General features: G+C 51.3%; 1 protein-coding gene across 2 annotated transcripts; it reads left to right on the top strand.

The window, feature by feature from the left end:
- The first annotated feature begins 2,223 nt into the window (after window positions 1–2,223).
- On the top strand, window positions 2,224–17,009 carry BPIFB6 (BPI fold containing family B member 6). 2 transcript variants are annotated; one of them, XM_090286233.1, is made up of 16 exons: window positions 2,224–2,949; window positions 5,033–5,140; window positions 6,370–6,469; window positions 6,898–7,002; window positions 7,470–7,619; window positions 7,781–7,844; window positions 8,296–8,356; window positions 9,112–9,203; window positions 10,005–10,181; window positions 11,019–11,072; window positions 11,442–11,615; window positions 12,327–12,394; window positions 13,852–13,897; window positions 14,707–14,770; window positions 15,190–15,266; window positions 15,905–17,009. In XM_090286233.1, the coding sequence occupies exons 2-16, from the start codon at window positions 5,041–5,043 to the stop codon at window positions 15,935–15,937; spliced, it is 1,365 nt and encodes a 454-aa protein (XP_090142359.1). In that variant the 5' UTR covers window positions 2,224–2,949; window positions 5,033–5,040; the 3' UTR covers window positions 15,938–17,009. The 2 variants fall into 2 exon arrangements, with proteins under 2 accessions (XP_090142359.1, XP_090142358.1); XM_090286232.1 differs by lacking the exons at window positions 2,224–2,949; window positions 5,033–5,140 and having other exon boundaries at window positions 5,561–6,469.
- The last annotated feature ends 822 nt before the right edge of the window (window positions 17,010–17,831 follow it).

Here is a 17,831-nt window from a genome sequence, read left to right on the forward strand (position 1 = left end):
CAGGACAGCAAGGCCTTTGTTTCATTTGGTCACTTGTTAATTAATTCATTAATCCTATTTTTACTGGGATTTACTATAGGCTCAGCCCAAGGCTGAAGTGGTTTGGACTATGGGAGACAAAAATTTTAAGACACAGACCCAGCCCATAAAGGTAGTAATGACAAGATCATGAGTTTAATATGGAAGGTCCATCCATTAAGCAGTCAGTCCAGTGATCCAATCTTCCTTCCATCTATTCATCTACCCACCTATCAATGCATACACCCACCCATCCATTCATCCATCCATCCATCCATCCATCTTGTCATTTGCACATCCACCCATTTAGCCAATCACTTTTTCCAACCAGCTAGGTCTTTGTTTGTACCCATGACGTACCCAGTTCTTTAATACAGGGGTCCCTAACCTGCAGGCCACAGACCAGTACCTATCCGGGCCTGTTAAGAACCAGGCCGCACAGCAGGAGGCGAGCTTGAATGTAATGTACTTGAATGATCCTGAAACTACCCCCATGGGAAAATTGTCTTCCACAAAACTGGTTCCTGGTGCCAAAAAGGTTGAGGACCGCTACTTTAATATATACTCTTTTAGGAGGAGGGGGTGAAATGCCTTAGTCAAGCCCTGTGTACAGAAGGAAGCTATGGCCTGTAGAAAGAGAGAGAACTAGCCCAGTCTCTAAGGGGACACCAGAGTAGCAATCTGGGTCCAATCAGAAGGTAGAAAGCACATGGTAGCTTAAACAGGGAGCATTTAATAAGAAGAATTGTTAACTATGGGAAAACGATAACTACGAAAAAAGTATATGGTACTCTAAGGCAGAGGGGGAGTACCCAAGGAAGGGACAACTTGGAAGGGCTCAAACCTCACTGGAGAGGGTGTTGTTCAGCCTCTGAGACAGCAGAGAACTTGGCTACATGGCCAGGAGCTGGCCCAGAGTTGCTGGGCAAACCATAGGCAGCTAAGACCTCCAGCGTGGACTTGCAAGCAGCATGGTGGGGGGGGAGGGGAGGGGAGGGGAAGAGCCTGGGGGGAGGTGGGGGGAGGGGGGAACGGAGAGGGGGTTGCACTTGCCATTTTAGCATCTGTTCTGTGTGTGACCACTCAGGGGTGCTTACAGCGGGGATCAGGGCACTGGACGAGCAAGAGGACTTCAGAGCGGAGGGGCCAGGGCCGGGGGTATGAGGAGCTCTCCGGTTTCTGTTAGGAAAGGGTTGAGTGTGGAAAGGCTGTCCCCAGGCCGAGGCTGCCAGGTTAGAGAGTGATCTTATTCTGGGCCCCCGGGAAAGACTCTCTGTTTCCTTAAAGAGATTTTATTTTTCTTTACATCTGGCCATTGGAACTTGGTTGGGAACTCTTTACTTTGAATTTAGGGTAATAGGGAATGGCATGACTGTCCCTTTCCTGCTCAGAATTACTACTATTATTCTGCCTCCTCATTATAAAGAGGATAAAACAGCAGCCCAGGGAGGCTGAGGAAGTCGCCCAAGGCCACACAGCTTGTGAGGTCAGTGGCACGTAAGGAAGCTGCTCCAGCCTCCCCTAGCCCGTGTCCTGTCTGCTCTCCTTCACCCGCCAATGCCCAGGATGGCTCCAGGAGGAGGCAGGAGGGCCCAGGTGACTGGAGGCGCACTGTGGGGGATTTACTATGTGCCGGAGGAGGTGAGGCCTTCCTGCCCCTCTGTCGGTTGGGGGCGGATCCACTGGGATAAAATGATGGTATCTGTAGGCTTGATCCTCCAGCTCAGGGCCCAGATCAGGATGGAGACTGGCTGGGCCAGCCTGGGTCCTCTTACCCTGTTCCAACCCTGGTTTCAGCCCTGGTAACCTCAGGCAGGACCTTGCCCCAACCCCCACCTCAGTGGCCCTGCGTGCACAATGGGCACAATAGCTTCCTCGACCTTTCAGACCTGTAGGCTCCCTGTGGGGTGCATGAGGAGAACCCCAGTCATCCAGCAGCCCTCCCTCAAAGCACCTCCAGCCAGGCCTCCCAAGAGCCTCGTGGAGAGCAGAGCAGAGGCTGGGCACCCCAAAGCCTGTGTTCTAGCCCCAGCTCTGTGGCCAGCTCGCTGTGTGGTCCTGGGGCCACCCAGCCTTCATTGCCCTTCAGCTCTGGATATAGAGAGAAGCTCCCACCTCTCAGCATCTAGCCTCCCCTGGCATCTCCAGGAGCTAGCCTGCCAGACAGCTAGCTCCTTGTGCCCTTGTGAGTCTCAGAGGGGGCACACGGCCTGATGGTCCAGCCAACACCTCCTGGGCCCTTGCCCTTGGCAGCCCCCTCCTGAAACACTGTTGCCCCGCCTTGTAGAGCTGGCTCTGCTCACCCTCAGACATCAGCTCCAATGTTCCCTGCTCCCGAGGTCTTTGGCTCTGACCATAACCCAGTCCTTCCCTTCCCACCCAGACCCTTGGTTCAGTGGATTCACCACTTTTATCTCCCCAGAAATGACCTGGCTTTGTGGTTGTTGACTTGCACAGTGTTCATTCCCCTGTAGTGCCACGAGCCCTCTCAGGACAAGAACCTTAAGCGCCTGTTTGTTGAGGTATCCCCACAGCCCTGCACAGGCCCGGCACACAGTAGGTGCTCAATAAATGTTTGTGGAAGGAACAGAAGAGCGCCAACTGTGCGCCCAGTCTCATGGGAGGCTAGGTCTAGGGGAGGGGGCAACGAGAGCCCTGATGCCTGCTCTGGTGACCACTCCCACCCCCACCCCTGCCCTCCTCCTGGGTTCCCAACCACCTTTGTCCTCTGTGCTATTTACGTTGGAACAGACTAAAGCGTCACATGAGCATTGGGGCTCCTGTTCTTCGGGCCTCTAGATAACTATCTGGGTCTTATTAAAGCCTTAATTATCCAAGCAGCCAATCAGCCTCCCAAATATAAGGGCTTCCTTATCCCTGGGTTTGGAGGCAGGCGTCAGTCATCTGCAGGACGTCCTCAGACTCAGCAAGGTAAGGACAGGCCCCACCTGTGGAACTCTCCCCAGTGAGTGTCTTATCCAGTTCTGTCATTTTATAGATGAGAACACTGAGGTTCAGAGAGGGGAAGGGACTTGCCTGAGAACACACAGCAAGTAAACAAGTGGGTGGCAGGGCCAGGGCTTTGTTCTATGTACTGACCCCCAGCCAGTGCTCCCTACCTGACAGGAAGCCACTGGACAGTATGATCTTCAGGAGCTTTAGGACCTCGACAACATCAAGGAGACAGCAGATCTGAGGGGCCTCCTTGAGCTCCAGCTGAGGCCCAAGCTCTGCTTTGCAGGAGCTCAGAGCTGAGCTGGGCAACAGGGCAGGGGTGCGGGGATGAAGAGGAGGGCCGGTGCATCTAGGAACACTTGCCAGGCTGAGAAAGGGAGCGAAGAATGCAGATGAGAGCAACAGGAAAGACTTATTTGGGGGTAGGATGGACTGTGATTCTCTGAGGATGCGGGCAGTTGGGGGTTGAGGGGAGGCTTCCTGGTGGGAAGGTAAAGGATGAAATTAGGGCTGGAGGGAAAAGCAGATTACAGATGGGTGCAGGGAGGGCATTTTAAGAGGGAGGGGCACCTTAGGCAAAGGCAGAAGCACAGTCAGAAACAAAACCCTGACACTGACTATCCCAGAAACACCTCCCTGACTGTTACCCCAAGCCACTTAGCATTTTAAGAGGGCAAAACATTCCTGCCCAGAATGGCCTTAACACCTGGCATGAGTTCTGGCCTGGGACTGGGGGATAGACTGTGCTCAGTCTCAGGGTTCAGTCTCCCCAGCCGGGAGATGTATCTGGGGCTGGATACATCACCAAGCCCCTCCCAGCTCTGTCACCCTGGCACTGAACCTCACAGTCCCTCCGGGTATGATTTTCAAAGGAGATTTGACACTGAGCATGTACATGCCTGGCACATTCCCATGGCACACGTTTGTGTTCATAGGGGTTGAGGAAATACCAAGACTGCTTATTATTTAAATGTTCACCTCCCACCCTCCATCTCTCTCTCTCTCTCTCTCTCTCACACACACACACACACACACACACACACACATACATACTGTATCCCATTCTATTACTTCTCTTTAAGATTCAGGAGGAGCAGGACTATTTGCTATATTTATTTTGTAGCCTGGTCTACTTGTCACATAGTAGGCACTCAAAAATGTGAGTTGAAAAATGAGTGTGAATGGTCTCAAAGAATGGGCCCATATATCTCTGTTTGCGGATCAGTGGAGCCCTCAGTGGTCTGAACATGCTTTCAGCAGGAACCCAGTGGAACACCCCCCACTCTGCGTGACACAGGCCAGGCCCTGTGGCCCTTCCTTGGTTCTTTTCAGCCTCAGCTCAAACCTGAGATAAACACGTGGCCTCTGGTTGGGACAATTTCAGGTCTTGGTAAGTAGGAGGAGGGAATTTCTGAAGGTCCACGGGTGGGATGAGAACTTGGGAGGGTCTGGATTGGGAGGTCCTTACTCAGTTTTCTGTTTACTGGCTATGAGACCTTGGGTATTGGCCTCAATTTCCCTATTGGTGAAGGGATGTTTCCAGAGGCCTTAAGGGGCCATGTGCTGATATTTCTGGAAGCGAGACTGAGCTGAAAGAAGGGGGGGATGCATTGGCCGTAGTGTCAAGGTAAGGGGAAGAGGGTTCCCCAGTTCTCACACTGTAGTAGGAGTTGCCTGAGTCAGGACCAGTTTGGAATCCCCTCTGTGGTCCCAGCATTGCCTGGCACTGAGCTGCACTTGACTCATGAAAAACTGCAGCTGAACTTCCCACCAACCCCATAGTGCAGGCTGGCTATAATGTATCATGCCCACAGAGGAGGAGACTGAGGCTTAGAGAGCGAAGTGACCTGATGGGGGTGACTCCAGGTGTCCTGTGTTTAATCTGGACACTCTCTGACCCCTCCGGAAGGCAGTAGTGAGGTTTGCTTAACTGGCTAGATTCCAAAGGCTCCTGGACCCTAGAGATCATCCGGGAGTCCTGGTCTGCTCTGGCCCATGGGAGATCTCCAGGGGAATCAGGGCCTGGTGGGCGGCACCCAATACAGGCCCTGTGGCACAGGCGGAGCCATGCGGCAGATCCTGTGTCTGGCACTCTCTCTCCTACTGACCCATGCCCGAGCTGAGCCTGGGGCGCTGCTGCGGTTGGGCATGGACATCATGAACCAAGGTGAGCTGGCAGGCCCAGGGGTGGGGTGCCGGGGGGCGCTGGGGGGGTGGGATAGGGAGTAAGTGGCATGGAGTGACTGCTCATGTTTGCATGGCCTTGAGGATCCTAGGATCCTCATAATATACTTATAAGCAAAGTGGGGCAACATGCCCCAGGTCTCTTCACAAGTTGGAGGCACAGCTGGAAATCCTGCTTCCTTGGAACCTCCCCTTGTCTCTGAAGGCAGTGGTTGGTGGCCACAGTAGTCTGTGGGAGTGACAGACATAAGCCAAAACCCAGGTCACTGAATAATTTGCTGTGTGACCCCAGGTTTACCCTCTCTGTGTTGTTGTTTACTTATCTGTAAATGTAAAGAAATGTAAAATAGGGTGACCAGTCTTTAACTGGCAATGTTTTTACTTGAGTGAAAATTTATTTTCCACCATTGACCTCTGTAACTTCAAGGGAAATATAGTCACATCCAGGTGAAAAGGGCTAATGACAGTTCAATCAGTTCAGTATCTGTCCCTCTCTGGGAATTAGCCTGTGACCGTTACAGAGGTGTTTCTGGCAGTCTTATTCGGGGTTAGGGCCTCCAGGTGTGGGGAATCAGAATGTCTTGGCTTCAGGCACAGAACCTGCATTTTAACAAGCTCCAGATGAGTTCCCTAATCATCCAGGTATGAGCGTGGCTTGGGGTCTTCATAATATGCCCCCTGCAAACTGCTCCAGTTTCTCTGTCATGTCCCTCCCTGCCCTCCTGCCATCGCCCATTTCTCATTCTTCCCTCACTGTGTCACCTTCATCCCTTCTTCTGCACCTTTGCATTTGCTGTGCCCTCTGCTGGGAGTAGCCCCCCTTTATCCCTTTGCTTCCTGTTGAAAATCCCTATTCCTCTCTCAAGGACCAACTGACATGTCACCTCCTCCTGGAAGCCTTCCCCAGCTATTTTTTCCTGACCCAAACTCTTCATGTGGTTTTTCCAGATACCTGTGTTTATTATGTCTTGTGTCACTTACTACTGACATTGCTGGTGACTCTGTCTCCCATATGAGGCTGGAGGAGGGCTGGGTATGGCTCACTTCTGGGTCCCTGGATCACCCAGCTCAGGGAGGGGCACAGTGACCGTGGAGCACATAGTGGTGCCATGTGTAAGTGGCCTGAGCCTGGGATGCCAGAGAAACTGGCTCAGGGCAGGGAAGCAGTGAGGAGCCCAGCCGAGTGTCTCTGTGGACCCTGCCCCTTTCCAGAGGTCCAGAGTGCTATGGACGAGAGTCATATCCTGGAGAAGATGGCAGCTGAAGCGGGCAGGAAACGTCCAGGGGTGAAACCGATCAAGGGCATCACTGAGTGAGCAGGGGAGGGGCTGTGTGTGTGTGTGTGTGTGTGTGTGTGTGTGTGTGTGTGTGTGTGTGTCGGGGGGCAGGTGATGGCTAGGACAGAAGGTGGTGGGGAATGACGTGCCAGGACAGCTATGCAGTGTGTGGGGCCTCCTCCCTGCTGTGTTGCTGGCTTGCTCTGGGACCCTGGGCAGATCTCTACTCCTGCCTAGGCCTCAGTCTCCGCTGTCATCCACTGAGGACAATTCCTGCCCTGTTGTGAGCAGGGTCATTGGGAAGAGGAAGTGAGTTTGAAAGTCAAACTCCAGCTCCCTGCATGATGGCCCCTAGGGGATTCACCTAAGGCCTCCCAAGCAAGGTGGCGGAGGAGTGGGCTGGGGGCCTGGCAAGGTCTCCCCTGCCTGGTTCTCACTGCTGTGGGTGTCTGTCTCCTCCCAGCATGAAGGTCAAAGATGTGCAGCTGCCTGTCATCACACTGAGCTTCACACCGGGAGTGGGCATCTTCCAGTGTGTATCCACAGGGATGACCATCACTGGCAAAAGGTGAGGATGGCAGGGGAGGAGAGGAGGGGAAATGATGTCCTGTCTCACCCTAACATACACATTTATTGAGTAGCTACTGTTACCATCTGGGTGCTGTGGTCTAAGATGATGCAGACTTGATTCCTATCTTTGACGGGAACCAGACCTGAGCACAGATGACCGTAGATTAAATGATTAACCTAGGACAGAGGACACATTGGCAGGGTGGGGAGATCAGAAAAAGCTTTTTGGAGATTTTAAGAACTGAGCAGGGTTCTAAAGGATGTGTAAGAGTTCACCAAAGCAAGAGGGGAGAGGACAAATTGGTTTTGTGACCTTGGGCAGGTCCCATCCCCTTTTTTGTCCCATATGGGTGGTCTCCCATGCTTTTCCCCTTCCAGAGCTGCTAAGAGTGTGGGCAAAGAGGAGATAAGGACAGTGACCATGGTGGCAGATATGTCATGATGCCTGCCTGCCCTCTCTTCCAGCTTCATAGGTAAGAACATGGAGATCACTGTGGTCTTGAACATCACAGCCACCAACCGGATTTTGCAGGACGAGGAGACAGGCCTCCCCACATTCAAGAGTGAGGGTTGTGAGGTCATCCTGGTCAGCGTGAAGACCAACCTGCCTAGCAAGTGAGGGGCTCTGCGGCTGGGGAGGACGGCTGGGTTTGCACTACCCGCCCCCCAGCTCAGCATCCCACTTCCTGAGCCACAGCTCTCTCTTAGCCATGTCCCTGTAGGTCCTGTCCTAACCTGCTACTGTCTGTGCCCCTGTCCCCGTTTTCTGTGTCCAGCATGATGCCTAATGTTATCAACAAGTTCCTGGACAGCACCCTACACAAGGTTCTCCCTGGCCTGGTGAGTGCCCAGAGCGAGCCTCTACCCCTCACCCACAGGAGTGCTTAGACCAGGGCTGGTAGGTGCATTTTCTCTTAGACACTGCCCCTGATTGACTGACAGTTGCTGAGGAGGGTTCCGAGGCTGTGGCTGGCTCAGTGGGAGACAGTGCCATGATCATCTAGTGATGTCTGCCATGAGCACAGGAGGAGGAAGTGATGGCCTGCACATCACGGCTTGCCAACTCTGCCCAGGCCCTGGGAGTGCATCCCCACTGATTTTGCAGGCTGCGATCAGGAGATCTGGATTCTAGTTGAGGCTCTGCCACTGACTTCCCATGTGACTGTGGCCTTGGTTGCCCCTCCAGTCCTTGTCCCGCCAGAGCTCTTGGGACTCTTTGTGGAGCACCATTCAGCTTTGAAGAGTGAGGTCCTCCATGTGGGGGTCCCATTAGCACCTTCTCTGCTTCCAGATGTGTCCAGCCATTGATGCGGTTCTGGTGTACGTGAACAGGAAGTGGGCCAACCTGAATAGTGAGTGGTCCTAGCCATGCCTTCCTTGCACACAGGGACATCAGGATGGGTGTACTTTGATGCTCTGCTCCCCATTCAACTGTCTGTTCCCAGTCCAGTCTGAGGACTAGAGGAGGTCTGAGGTCATGGTGTCCATCCATTCTTCCACTGTCCAGATGGGAAGCCTGAGACTCTGACAAACTCTGGCATCTTTGCTTCTTAGCTCTCCACCCATTGTTCTATTCATCACTCCCACCCCCAAGACTCCAAGGACAGCAGTCAGTGTGGGCTCATCCTGAATAGCAATCACCATAATGGTGATACTTCTTCCCTTTGCCGAGAGGATCTGCTGCCTCTATCATCTCAGGGTTCCCAGGGTTCTCCAGTGTTGGGGAGCGAAAAGCTCAGTTGCTAGGAATGAATAAGATGGATTTATGTGCCCCTCAGTGTGGGCTGGGACAAATCACTTCCCTCCTCCAAGACTCAGTTTGCTTGTCTGTAAAATAGAGCCGATAATCCTGGCCCTGCCCATCTGGGGGGAGAACTGAGCTGTGACAACCCTTGGTAAACTCTCAGGGGGCATGATTTTCCAGGCCCCATTGCATCTATTCTACAGGTGAAATTACTGAGGCCCAGAGATGCTAAGTACTTGGCCCAGGGTCCCTTTGAGGGCAGGGATTCCTGGCACACAGGTCGGCTCAGGCAGAGGTTGGCCGATGCCAGCTTCTCTGAGCTGCCTCCAGGTTGGTGCCTAAGTAGACCTTCTCTTCGCACAGCCCCCATGCCCATAGGCCAGGTGGGCACTGTGAAGTATATCCTGACATCCATACCGACCACCACATCCAGCTACATCCAAGTGGACTTCAGTGTAAGCACCAGAGGTCATCAGGGGACTGGAGTCTCAGGCTCATTGGCCTGAGCAGTGGGGGCTGCGTGGGGCTATGGCCCTTGCAGACCAGGCCCACCCATGAGATTAGTCCCTGACACTGGGGTCCTTTCCTCTTTTTGCTCGCAACTTGAACCCTGAGTTCCTGAGCTGATTTCCCGGGACTGCCAACTCCACACTCACACCTTCTCCCATGGCTGCCTGCTTCTCCCAATGAGTGGCTTGCCCAGCTGTACTGCACCATTGTATAGATGGGAACAAGAGACCCAGGAGGAGGCAGGTCTTAGTGAGGGTCCCACTGTGAGTTGGCAGAGTTGGGTCCTCACTCGGGTTTCCAGAGCCACAGGTGACTAGGTGAGATGCATCTTCCAGGAATGGGAAGAAAAATCCCAACAAGTTATCTCCCTGCAAAGTCTTCTTCCAGTGTGGTTCTTACAGGCCCCGCATTATTTCCCACTTACCTTTTTCTTCTGAGAATAAAACAGAAAACATGTTCTGCAAAAATGAGGGCTCAACCCGTCAGAGTCAGATTAACTGAGGTTACATAAGCAATCCTAGGAGAAACAGCGAGTGGCTTATGATCGTCTTCCTTATCCTATCAGGCCTCCATCTCCCCGTCTGCTCCCTGGGAGGGTTGAACCATGGTAGCCTGCTCTGGCTCTAACATCTGACCACTTGCTGACTTGGGGCTGGTTTGAGTGCTAGTAGTTTGGAGGACAGAGACTCATTCCTAGTCATAGTCCTTCATGGCCAAGTCTGAGTGTCTCTTCCACTGTCCCACAGCCTGTGGTGCAGCAGCAAGAGGGCAACACCATCCAGCTTGCTGACGCCGGGGAGACACCCGAGTTCCCCGAGGACTATGTTGAAGGCTCTTCCCAGCTGCTGCTCTCGGCCACCTTCCTCACAGCTGAGCTTGCCCTTCTGCAGAAGTCCTTCGATTTGAACATCCAGGGCAGGAGGGTGAGCTGCCCAGTGCCATGTCCCCCATCTGCCTCTGTCACCTGTAATGACAGTCTCTGTCTGGTGTTCATTCTTAGAATTATCCTGGGGTTGTGGGCAACACAAACACTTGGAGATGCCAGGACTGATTTAGGTGTCTATCATTAGTTAATTCCAACATCCACCATCTCTCTGTCCATGTAACCACCATCCATCCATCCATCCATTCATCTATCCATCTATCCCCACTGATCCATCCATTAATCCTCCCATTCATGCACCCACTATCCACCCATGTACCTTCCCATCCATCCTCACATCCATTAATCCACCCCTCATCCATTCTTTCACTCACTTGTCATACCTTTCCACCACCTTTGCATCCACCCATCCTCCCATACATTGTTCTTTTTACTCTTTCACCTACCCATCCACCTGTCCATCTATTATTCATTCTCCTACATAAACACTCTCCTGTCCATGCATTCTCCCATCTACTCACCCCACTTATCTCTTTATCCATTTCCCCCATCCATCTATCCATCCATGAATCCATCCATTCACAACCCTCCCTTCACACACACCCATTATATCTACTTATTCCCATATATCTGCCCACCTTTTCATCCAACATTTTCTTAGTGTTTAATCTTGTGTGTTAAGACCTATGGGTATTGAAATGTATAAGTCACAGTCTGGGCTACCCAGGAGTTCATTATCTACTTAATCATTGAGTGAACCAGGTTTTGATGAAGGGACCCTCAGAGGGTGGGTACACCTTACTAAGTCAGAGGAGCTGTTTGTTAGGATGGGTCAGGGAAGGCTTCAGTAATCCTAACCTTGACTTGAAATTTTTAGGTTGGTAAACTGCCCCCACAAACTACTGAGACACTGGCTGGCTTCATCCCTGAAGTGAGTGCCCCAACTGGCCATGATCACCATGTCCTGCCCTGCCCTGTTCTCCTCTAGTTGAAGGAACAAGAACACTGGGGAGGCAGCTTTTCAAGGCTCATCTCCCTTGTCCAGGGTGGAATTATCTGGACTTCTCCATAAAGCACACTTTGGGTCAGCGTTTGTGCATTGCACTGTCCAGTGTCCAATACAGAAATAGCCCTGTGGTCTGTTTTGTTCATTTTATTTCCTGATAGTCACATCCCAGATGTCATATGCTGTACTTCCTCTGTTCAAGGTGGAATCACCTATATCATGACTGACTCCTGTTTTCAACTGAAGTCACTGGTCTGAGGGTTGGCTCTGAGGGGCGTTCCCTGGTTTCTGTAGGTGGCTGAGGCCTATCCCAAGCCGAAGCCCTTAGTGACTCAGATCAAGATAAACAAGCCCCCCAAGGTCACCATGAAGACAGGGGAGAGCCTGCTGCTCCTCCATGGCACCCTGGAGATGTTCGCAGCTCGGCGTCGGGGCAGGGCTCCTGTGTCCCTCTTTCTCCTGGAAGCTGTGAGTGGAATCTGTTCCGAATTAAGCCCAACCTCTTGGAAGGTGGGATTTAGTTGAGAGCTAAGTAACAGATTGAAGAGTTCTTAGTTTACCTCAGTTGTGTGGTCCTAACCTCCAGGCCTTGTCACCTGATGTCTCATCATTGGCTGGACCATTGAATCTTTGAACGGCTAGAAAGATCAACAAACTGATGGTCAACAGTTTAGTCCTTCCTTTTTCTCTCCTCTCTCTCTCACCCTTCCTCCCTTCTATATCCGTTAGCATTTGCAAGGGCAGTGAAGGGCTCAACTAGGGGACTGTGGGAGCCTAGAGAAATCCCAAATCCAGTTTGAGGAAATCACAAAGGACTTCCTAAAAGGAAGTTGAAGGTTGAACAGGAACTGGCCAGGAAAGGGGTTACTGTTGGAGAGGCTGGTGATAGAGGGCACTCCAGGCAGAGGTTACAGGATGTGCAGAGGCCTGGAGAAATTACATGATGCGTGCAGGAACCTACAAACATGACAGGTATTTTTGAGAATGCTGTCCTGAGTCAGGCACAGGGAAGGATGAGGAGCTTGGGTTCAAGCTCAGTTCCCGAAGATGGGGGTGAGGCAGAGAGGAAGACCCCTGCTGTCTTGGCAGTAGTGATGGTGTAGGGAAGGTTGTAAAACTTATGGTTTTACTAGCCCTGATGGGGGCCCACTGTCTTCTCCCTGCTTCCCCCTATGCCAGCACTTCAACCTGAAAATTCAGTATTCAGTGCATGAGAACCGGCTGCAGATGACCACCTCTCTGGACAGGTAGGAGTGTGCTGCCCATGCTGACATCCCTGTGCCCCTGCATGGGCATCACCACCACTATTTGCTTTCCTGCTCTAGGGTCTTTCTCTGATCCATCCAGCACAGCCCACACTGCCAGGCTGAACTGGCCACTGTTCCTGCTCTTTTCGTCAGTGGCTCTCCATTGTCTACATGATCTTTTCTCAAATCTTAGCCTGGCACTCAAGGCTCTTCTCAAATTTCTCTCCACTGCTCCCACTATCCACGAGGGTCTTGCACAGTGGGTCTGATTGTGAGCCCCTGTTCCTTCTCCATTTAATAGGCCTTTGCTCATACTGTCCAAATGCCCTCTATCAGTGCCCAGCTCAAAGGACACCTCCTCCAGGCAGCCTTCCCTTATGCTAATAACAGCTAACATTTATAGAGCTGTATCTACACGTGAGGCACTGGCTACCTACAGTATATTTATTATCCCACTTAACACCCTAGTTTTACCTTTAGTTGTACATTAATTTTTGTATTTGCCTTAATTTTTCATCTGACTTGTGATTCTTTCAGTTGCAAGAGACGGTTCCACCTTTAACTGACTTAAGCTCCAAAGGAAATCCTTTGGCTTATGTAACTGAAAATTCTGGAGGTAGACTTGCTTTCAGGCATGGCTGGACCTAAGTACACAAATAAAGTCCTCAAAGATCTGTTTCACACCTCCCTTAGCCCTTGCAATCCACTTTTTGGCTAAATTCTCAAGCAGCCTCTCTCCCCAGGGGGTGGCAAAGTAACCCCAACAACGAGAGATCTCTTGTCCAATAGTTCTAACAAAATTACCAAAGCTGCTTTCCATTGGCTTGCCACGGATCACATGACCAACCTTGAGCTGATCACCATGAGTGCTCTGATTGGAATGCTCTGATTGGCCAGGACTGGGTCACGTGCTCAGGTTGGTGGCTCTGGGTTCGGCCCCACCTGAATGTCTTGAAATAATAGTAGAAAATGAGGGTCTGTTACTGAAATAGAGAATATATGTGGGGAAGATAAAGCCACCAGATGATTATTGCATGGCCTGTTCTGGTGCAAATATGTATTAGTGCCTACTGGAGATTGTGCAGGAGATGAAGCTAGGTGAGGAGTCCTAACTCTGTGTCCTTCAAGGATCTAGGACTAATTAGTTGGGCTATGAATCTCCGCACACCTGGCCTTGGGCAAGAGCAATAGACGTGACTGCAGGTCCCAGAGAGAAGAGTCAGGAGCAATGAGAAGAGGCAGTGGGTTAAGCTGTGGGCAACAGAATGTGCTGTAATGGAAGGTAGGGAGTGCCCCATCAAAGGCAGCATGCAAGCAGGGACTTATAAACATCTGATAGGAAGGCATAGAGGGAACTTCTGCATCAGGGAGGGGTTGGGGTGTTTGACTTCCCCTGTCTCCACGGTCAGGGCAGGGGCTCTGACTGCCATCCCCTGTCCTTGCTTCCTTCTCCACAGATTACTGAGCCTATCCCGGGAGTCCTCATCGATTGGTGCCTTCAATGTAAGTGTCCCAAATGCTTCTGCCTACTCTGGCAAGACTGGGCCTATTCTTTCTTGGAAATGCAAGGAAGGACCTGAAATGGAGGCAAAATAAATAGAACAGATCATTGTGGGGTTTGGGGATCCCAACTTGCTATGTGACCTTGGGAAAGTCACTTAGCCTCTCTGAGTCCCAGTTTTCTTTTCTGGGTAGAATCTGGACATCCCCTTGGATTGATTTTTAAAACATTGTCATGCATAGCAGCAGCCTGAGCTGGCTTGGTTGACCCAGCTTTCCTTTTTATTAGTCTCTGTAGCCTCAGAGCCTATCATGGAATCTGACCACATACATGCTAAAAGAAAGAACAACAGTAGTACTTACGAATACTTACTCTGCACTGTGTGCTTTACCCAAACTCATTGAAGCCATGTGAGTAGGTGCTGTTCTATTAATCACACTTTCACAGATGGGGAAACTGAGGTACACACAGGTAGTGAATGAATGACTGATTGGAGCTACTGAGTTTTCTATAGGAGTAGACATGGGGTCCACAGGCCACCCCAGGTCTCCTGGATTCCTCCATGCCTATACCATGACCCAAGGCCCACATGTCACCTGAACAGGGACTAAGCAGAGGTAAAAGGCATCAGCCTACAGTTAAATAGGGTCAGGTCCAGTTTTGGTGCTAGCTGGACAAGTTATTTAATGTCTCTAATATTCATTTCTGTGGCCCCCAGACCCAGTTGGAGTAAGGGCTAAACATTTTTGTTGAATTGAATTGAATAATGAGGGGTGAGTATTTTCTCTTTCTCTCTCTCTCTCTCTCCCAGGAGAAGAAATTGACTGGCTTTATCAGTGATTTTCTCCGAGAAGCCTATATCCCAGCTGTCAATGGTGAGGGTTTCAATAGGCTTTGATTTTGCTGGTGCCCAGAAGCACTCCGACCAGGAAGGGATGCCACCTTGGTGGCCTCAAAGCCCCTCCACTGGCCCCAGATAGGGGAGGCTAAAAGGGAGCGGATGGTCACTGCTGAATCTTTCAGGCTAATGTAGTATTAATGTCACCTGTCTAGGGACAAAGACCCCTCCCACCATTTGGGACCCTTGCCCCTTAACCCCACACCATGAGTTAGAGCTTGAACCAGCCCTGGGATGTAACTACATGGTGATCTGGTCTATGCTGTCTATGCCTGTGCAATTCACAGACATTGTGAATCAATCACAGCACTATTTCCCACTACCCTGCTCCAGGCAGCCACTCCTTAATCAACTACAGAGCAGTCAGGCTGAGATGACTCTTACTGTATTTCTCAGATGTGCTGCAAGTTGGGCTTCCACTTCCAGATGTTCTCGACATGAATTACAACCTGGCAGAGCTGGACATAGTAGAGGTGAGGACCAGGGATGGGGAGGGCCATGTCACTCAACACTTTCAGTCAATGAGTGGTGAGCAAAAGCCTGTCTCTCATTTTTGAGGGAGTAGGGCTAAGGAGGGCAGTGTCCATCAGTACGATCCTGCCAATCCTATGAACAGTGGCCCACTGCTCGGAACCTGGCCCCCCCTTGACTAGTGGCTCTCCAGAAGGAAATGCGGATTCAGCCCCTCTCTTACCCTGCCATCTCAGGCAAATTACTCACCTTTCTCTGTGCCTCTATTTTTTTGTGCTAAAATGGGATTGTAAATCCCCCTTAGAGAGCAGCTGTGATGATTCACTGAGCCAATTTACCTAAAGGCATGCAGTTAGCACTCATAAATATTACTTTTCACTGCATGCCAAGCATTGCACATAGAGCCTTAAATGTGAATTGTGCTATTTCTGTCTCTCCTCTCTGGGAGGCGGGGGTGCTTGTCCCCACTGGACCAAAATGAAGCTCAGAGAGGTAAAGGATCTTAGGGCAAGTCTCATTCATCCTCTGCTCTTAAACACTGGCTACCATTTCCTGGCCATGGCCTGTTCATCCCATTCTGTGCCTGGGTGGCCCCATCCCCGCTCCCTCCATCCCCACCTGGCCCTTTGCCTCCTGTCAGAATGCGCTGATGATGGACTTGAAGCTGGACTGACCAGGACAGGATTCGGCTGCCAAGGCCTGCACACCACCAATTGGCTGCACACCGTGGAGGAGCCCCTGATTGGAGCCCTGGGGTGCTGGCTCCTTACCACCACTTGCTGCTTTCTTTGACAAGGAGTAGTTGGATAGAGGGTCAGGGAGAGGGGGCCTGGGCTGGGGATTTGGCAATAAACAGGAGGAAGACCCTCATAAACATCTAATATTTTGACCTTGCTATTTGTATCAAATTGACTTGTGGCCTTTCTTCCCCTTTGGTGGGTTTTGGTGTCTGAGACCAGCTCAGGGTTTGAGGGAAGCTGGTCACAGCCTTGCAGCAGGCCTGAACATATACAGAGTACCTGCTGATTGCCATGCTCAGGGATTTGCTTATACTATCTTATTTAATACACACAATTGTCTTATGAGAAGAGGGCAATACTGCCATCCCCACTTTACAGATGAGAGAACTAAGGCGCAGCAAGGTCAACTCCCTTGCCCAAGGTCACACAGTTTTGCACGTGGCCAAGTTCTTTCCACCTCTTCCCACCCGCCTTAGCTGCTTGCCCCCAACTCTTGGTAATGTGAAGGCCCTGTTCATCGGGAGCCGGTAGGAGCGCCTGTGTGCCCCCAGGATTCCTGCTTATGTCACCTCCTTTAATCCTCACAACAGTTTGGAGAGAAGAGGACTGTCTTCATTCCACAGATGCAGAGACTAAGGCTCAGAGAAGTGGAACAACTGGCCTAAAGCCACCTGGCAAGTCAAGGCACTGAGCTGGGACTGGAATTCTGGAGCCAGTCTGCCTTGGTCCAAATCCTGGCTCTGCCTCCGCACTGCTGTGTGCCCTAGGCAAGTCACGGCACTCTCTGAGCCTTAGTTTCCTCATGGGAAATATGGGAATAATGATAGCACCGACCTCAGTGGGACTGTCATGAAGATTAAATGAATTAAACCATGAAAAGTGCTTAGCACTGGGGCTGGCACAAAATAAGTGCTCAATAGATGTTAGCTACAGGAAAGTCTCTGAGGCCAAACGAGATGTGAACAGGTGTGTCTGTGCAGGAATTGGGCGCAGGGTGGGTGTGGAGAGATAACTGTGTGAGGCCATGGGCCAGTATGTGCGTTTTTGAGCAGGCATCAGTATTAATGACCTATGGATCAGGGCAGCCTGAGCCGTCTGTGCAGGTGCAAGCGCCCAATTGTGGAGGGGTGTGTGCGCAAAAAGACTTCTGGTGTCTGTCCACGTCTGCGTGAGTCTGTGTGGCCCATGTTCACTTGTGCGTCGACTGAGCTGAGGGTGTTTCTACATCTTACAGATGATATTCATGTGAGGATTGGCTCCCGATATTTGTCACATCTGCCCCACCTCCTCTCTGGGATTGACACTGGTACTGTTCTCTAGATTGACTCCCTTTTACAGTAAATGTATGTTTACACATAACGTGTTAAAAATACATTTTAAAATAAATATATTCTAAACAGACCCTGAAAATCAGTGTCACTTGCTGGAATGTAAAAAAATATCCATAACTTTGAAAAAGAAATGTACATTGGGACCTCCTATGATCACTTGGTGCTCCAGTGCTGGAAGTGATTGGGGGGTGTCATGTATTGGGGTGGGATGTCTGTGTGTTGTATGCGCATTTATCAAAACATGTCTCTGTGGTGATGTCTTTGTGTGTGTGGTGGGGGGTGGGGGTGCTGGATAGGCCTAGGAGGGGAAGGAGCCCATGTCTGGGAACGCACAGGGGTCTGTGGGAAGTGTGGTGTGGCTAGAGGCCATGTCAGGAGGCCCTGGCAGGTCAGCCCTGTCACAGACTGGCCCAGGTCCCTGCTGGAGAGGAAGGAGGGCCCTCCCTCCCCTCTGGCAAGATGCCTGAGCTGTTCCCTAGTCCCTCACCATCGGCCC

Source organism: Furipterus horrens, unplaced genomic scaffold, assembly GCF_987537825.1.
Source record: "Furipterus horrens unplaced genomic scaffold, mFurHor1.1.pri manual_scaffold_8, whole genome shotgun sequence".
Lineage (NCBI taxonomy): Eukaryota > Metazoa > Chordata > Mammalia > Chiroptera > Furipteridae > Furipterus > Furipterus horrens.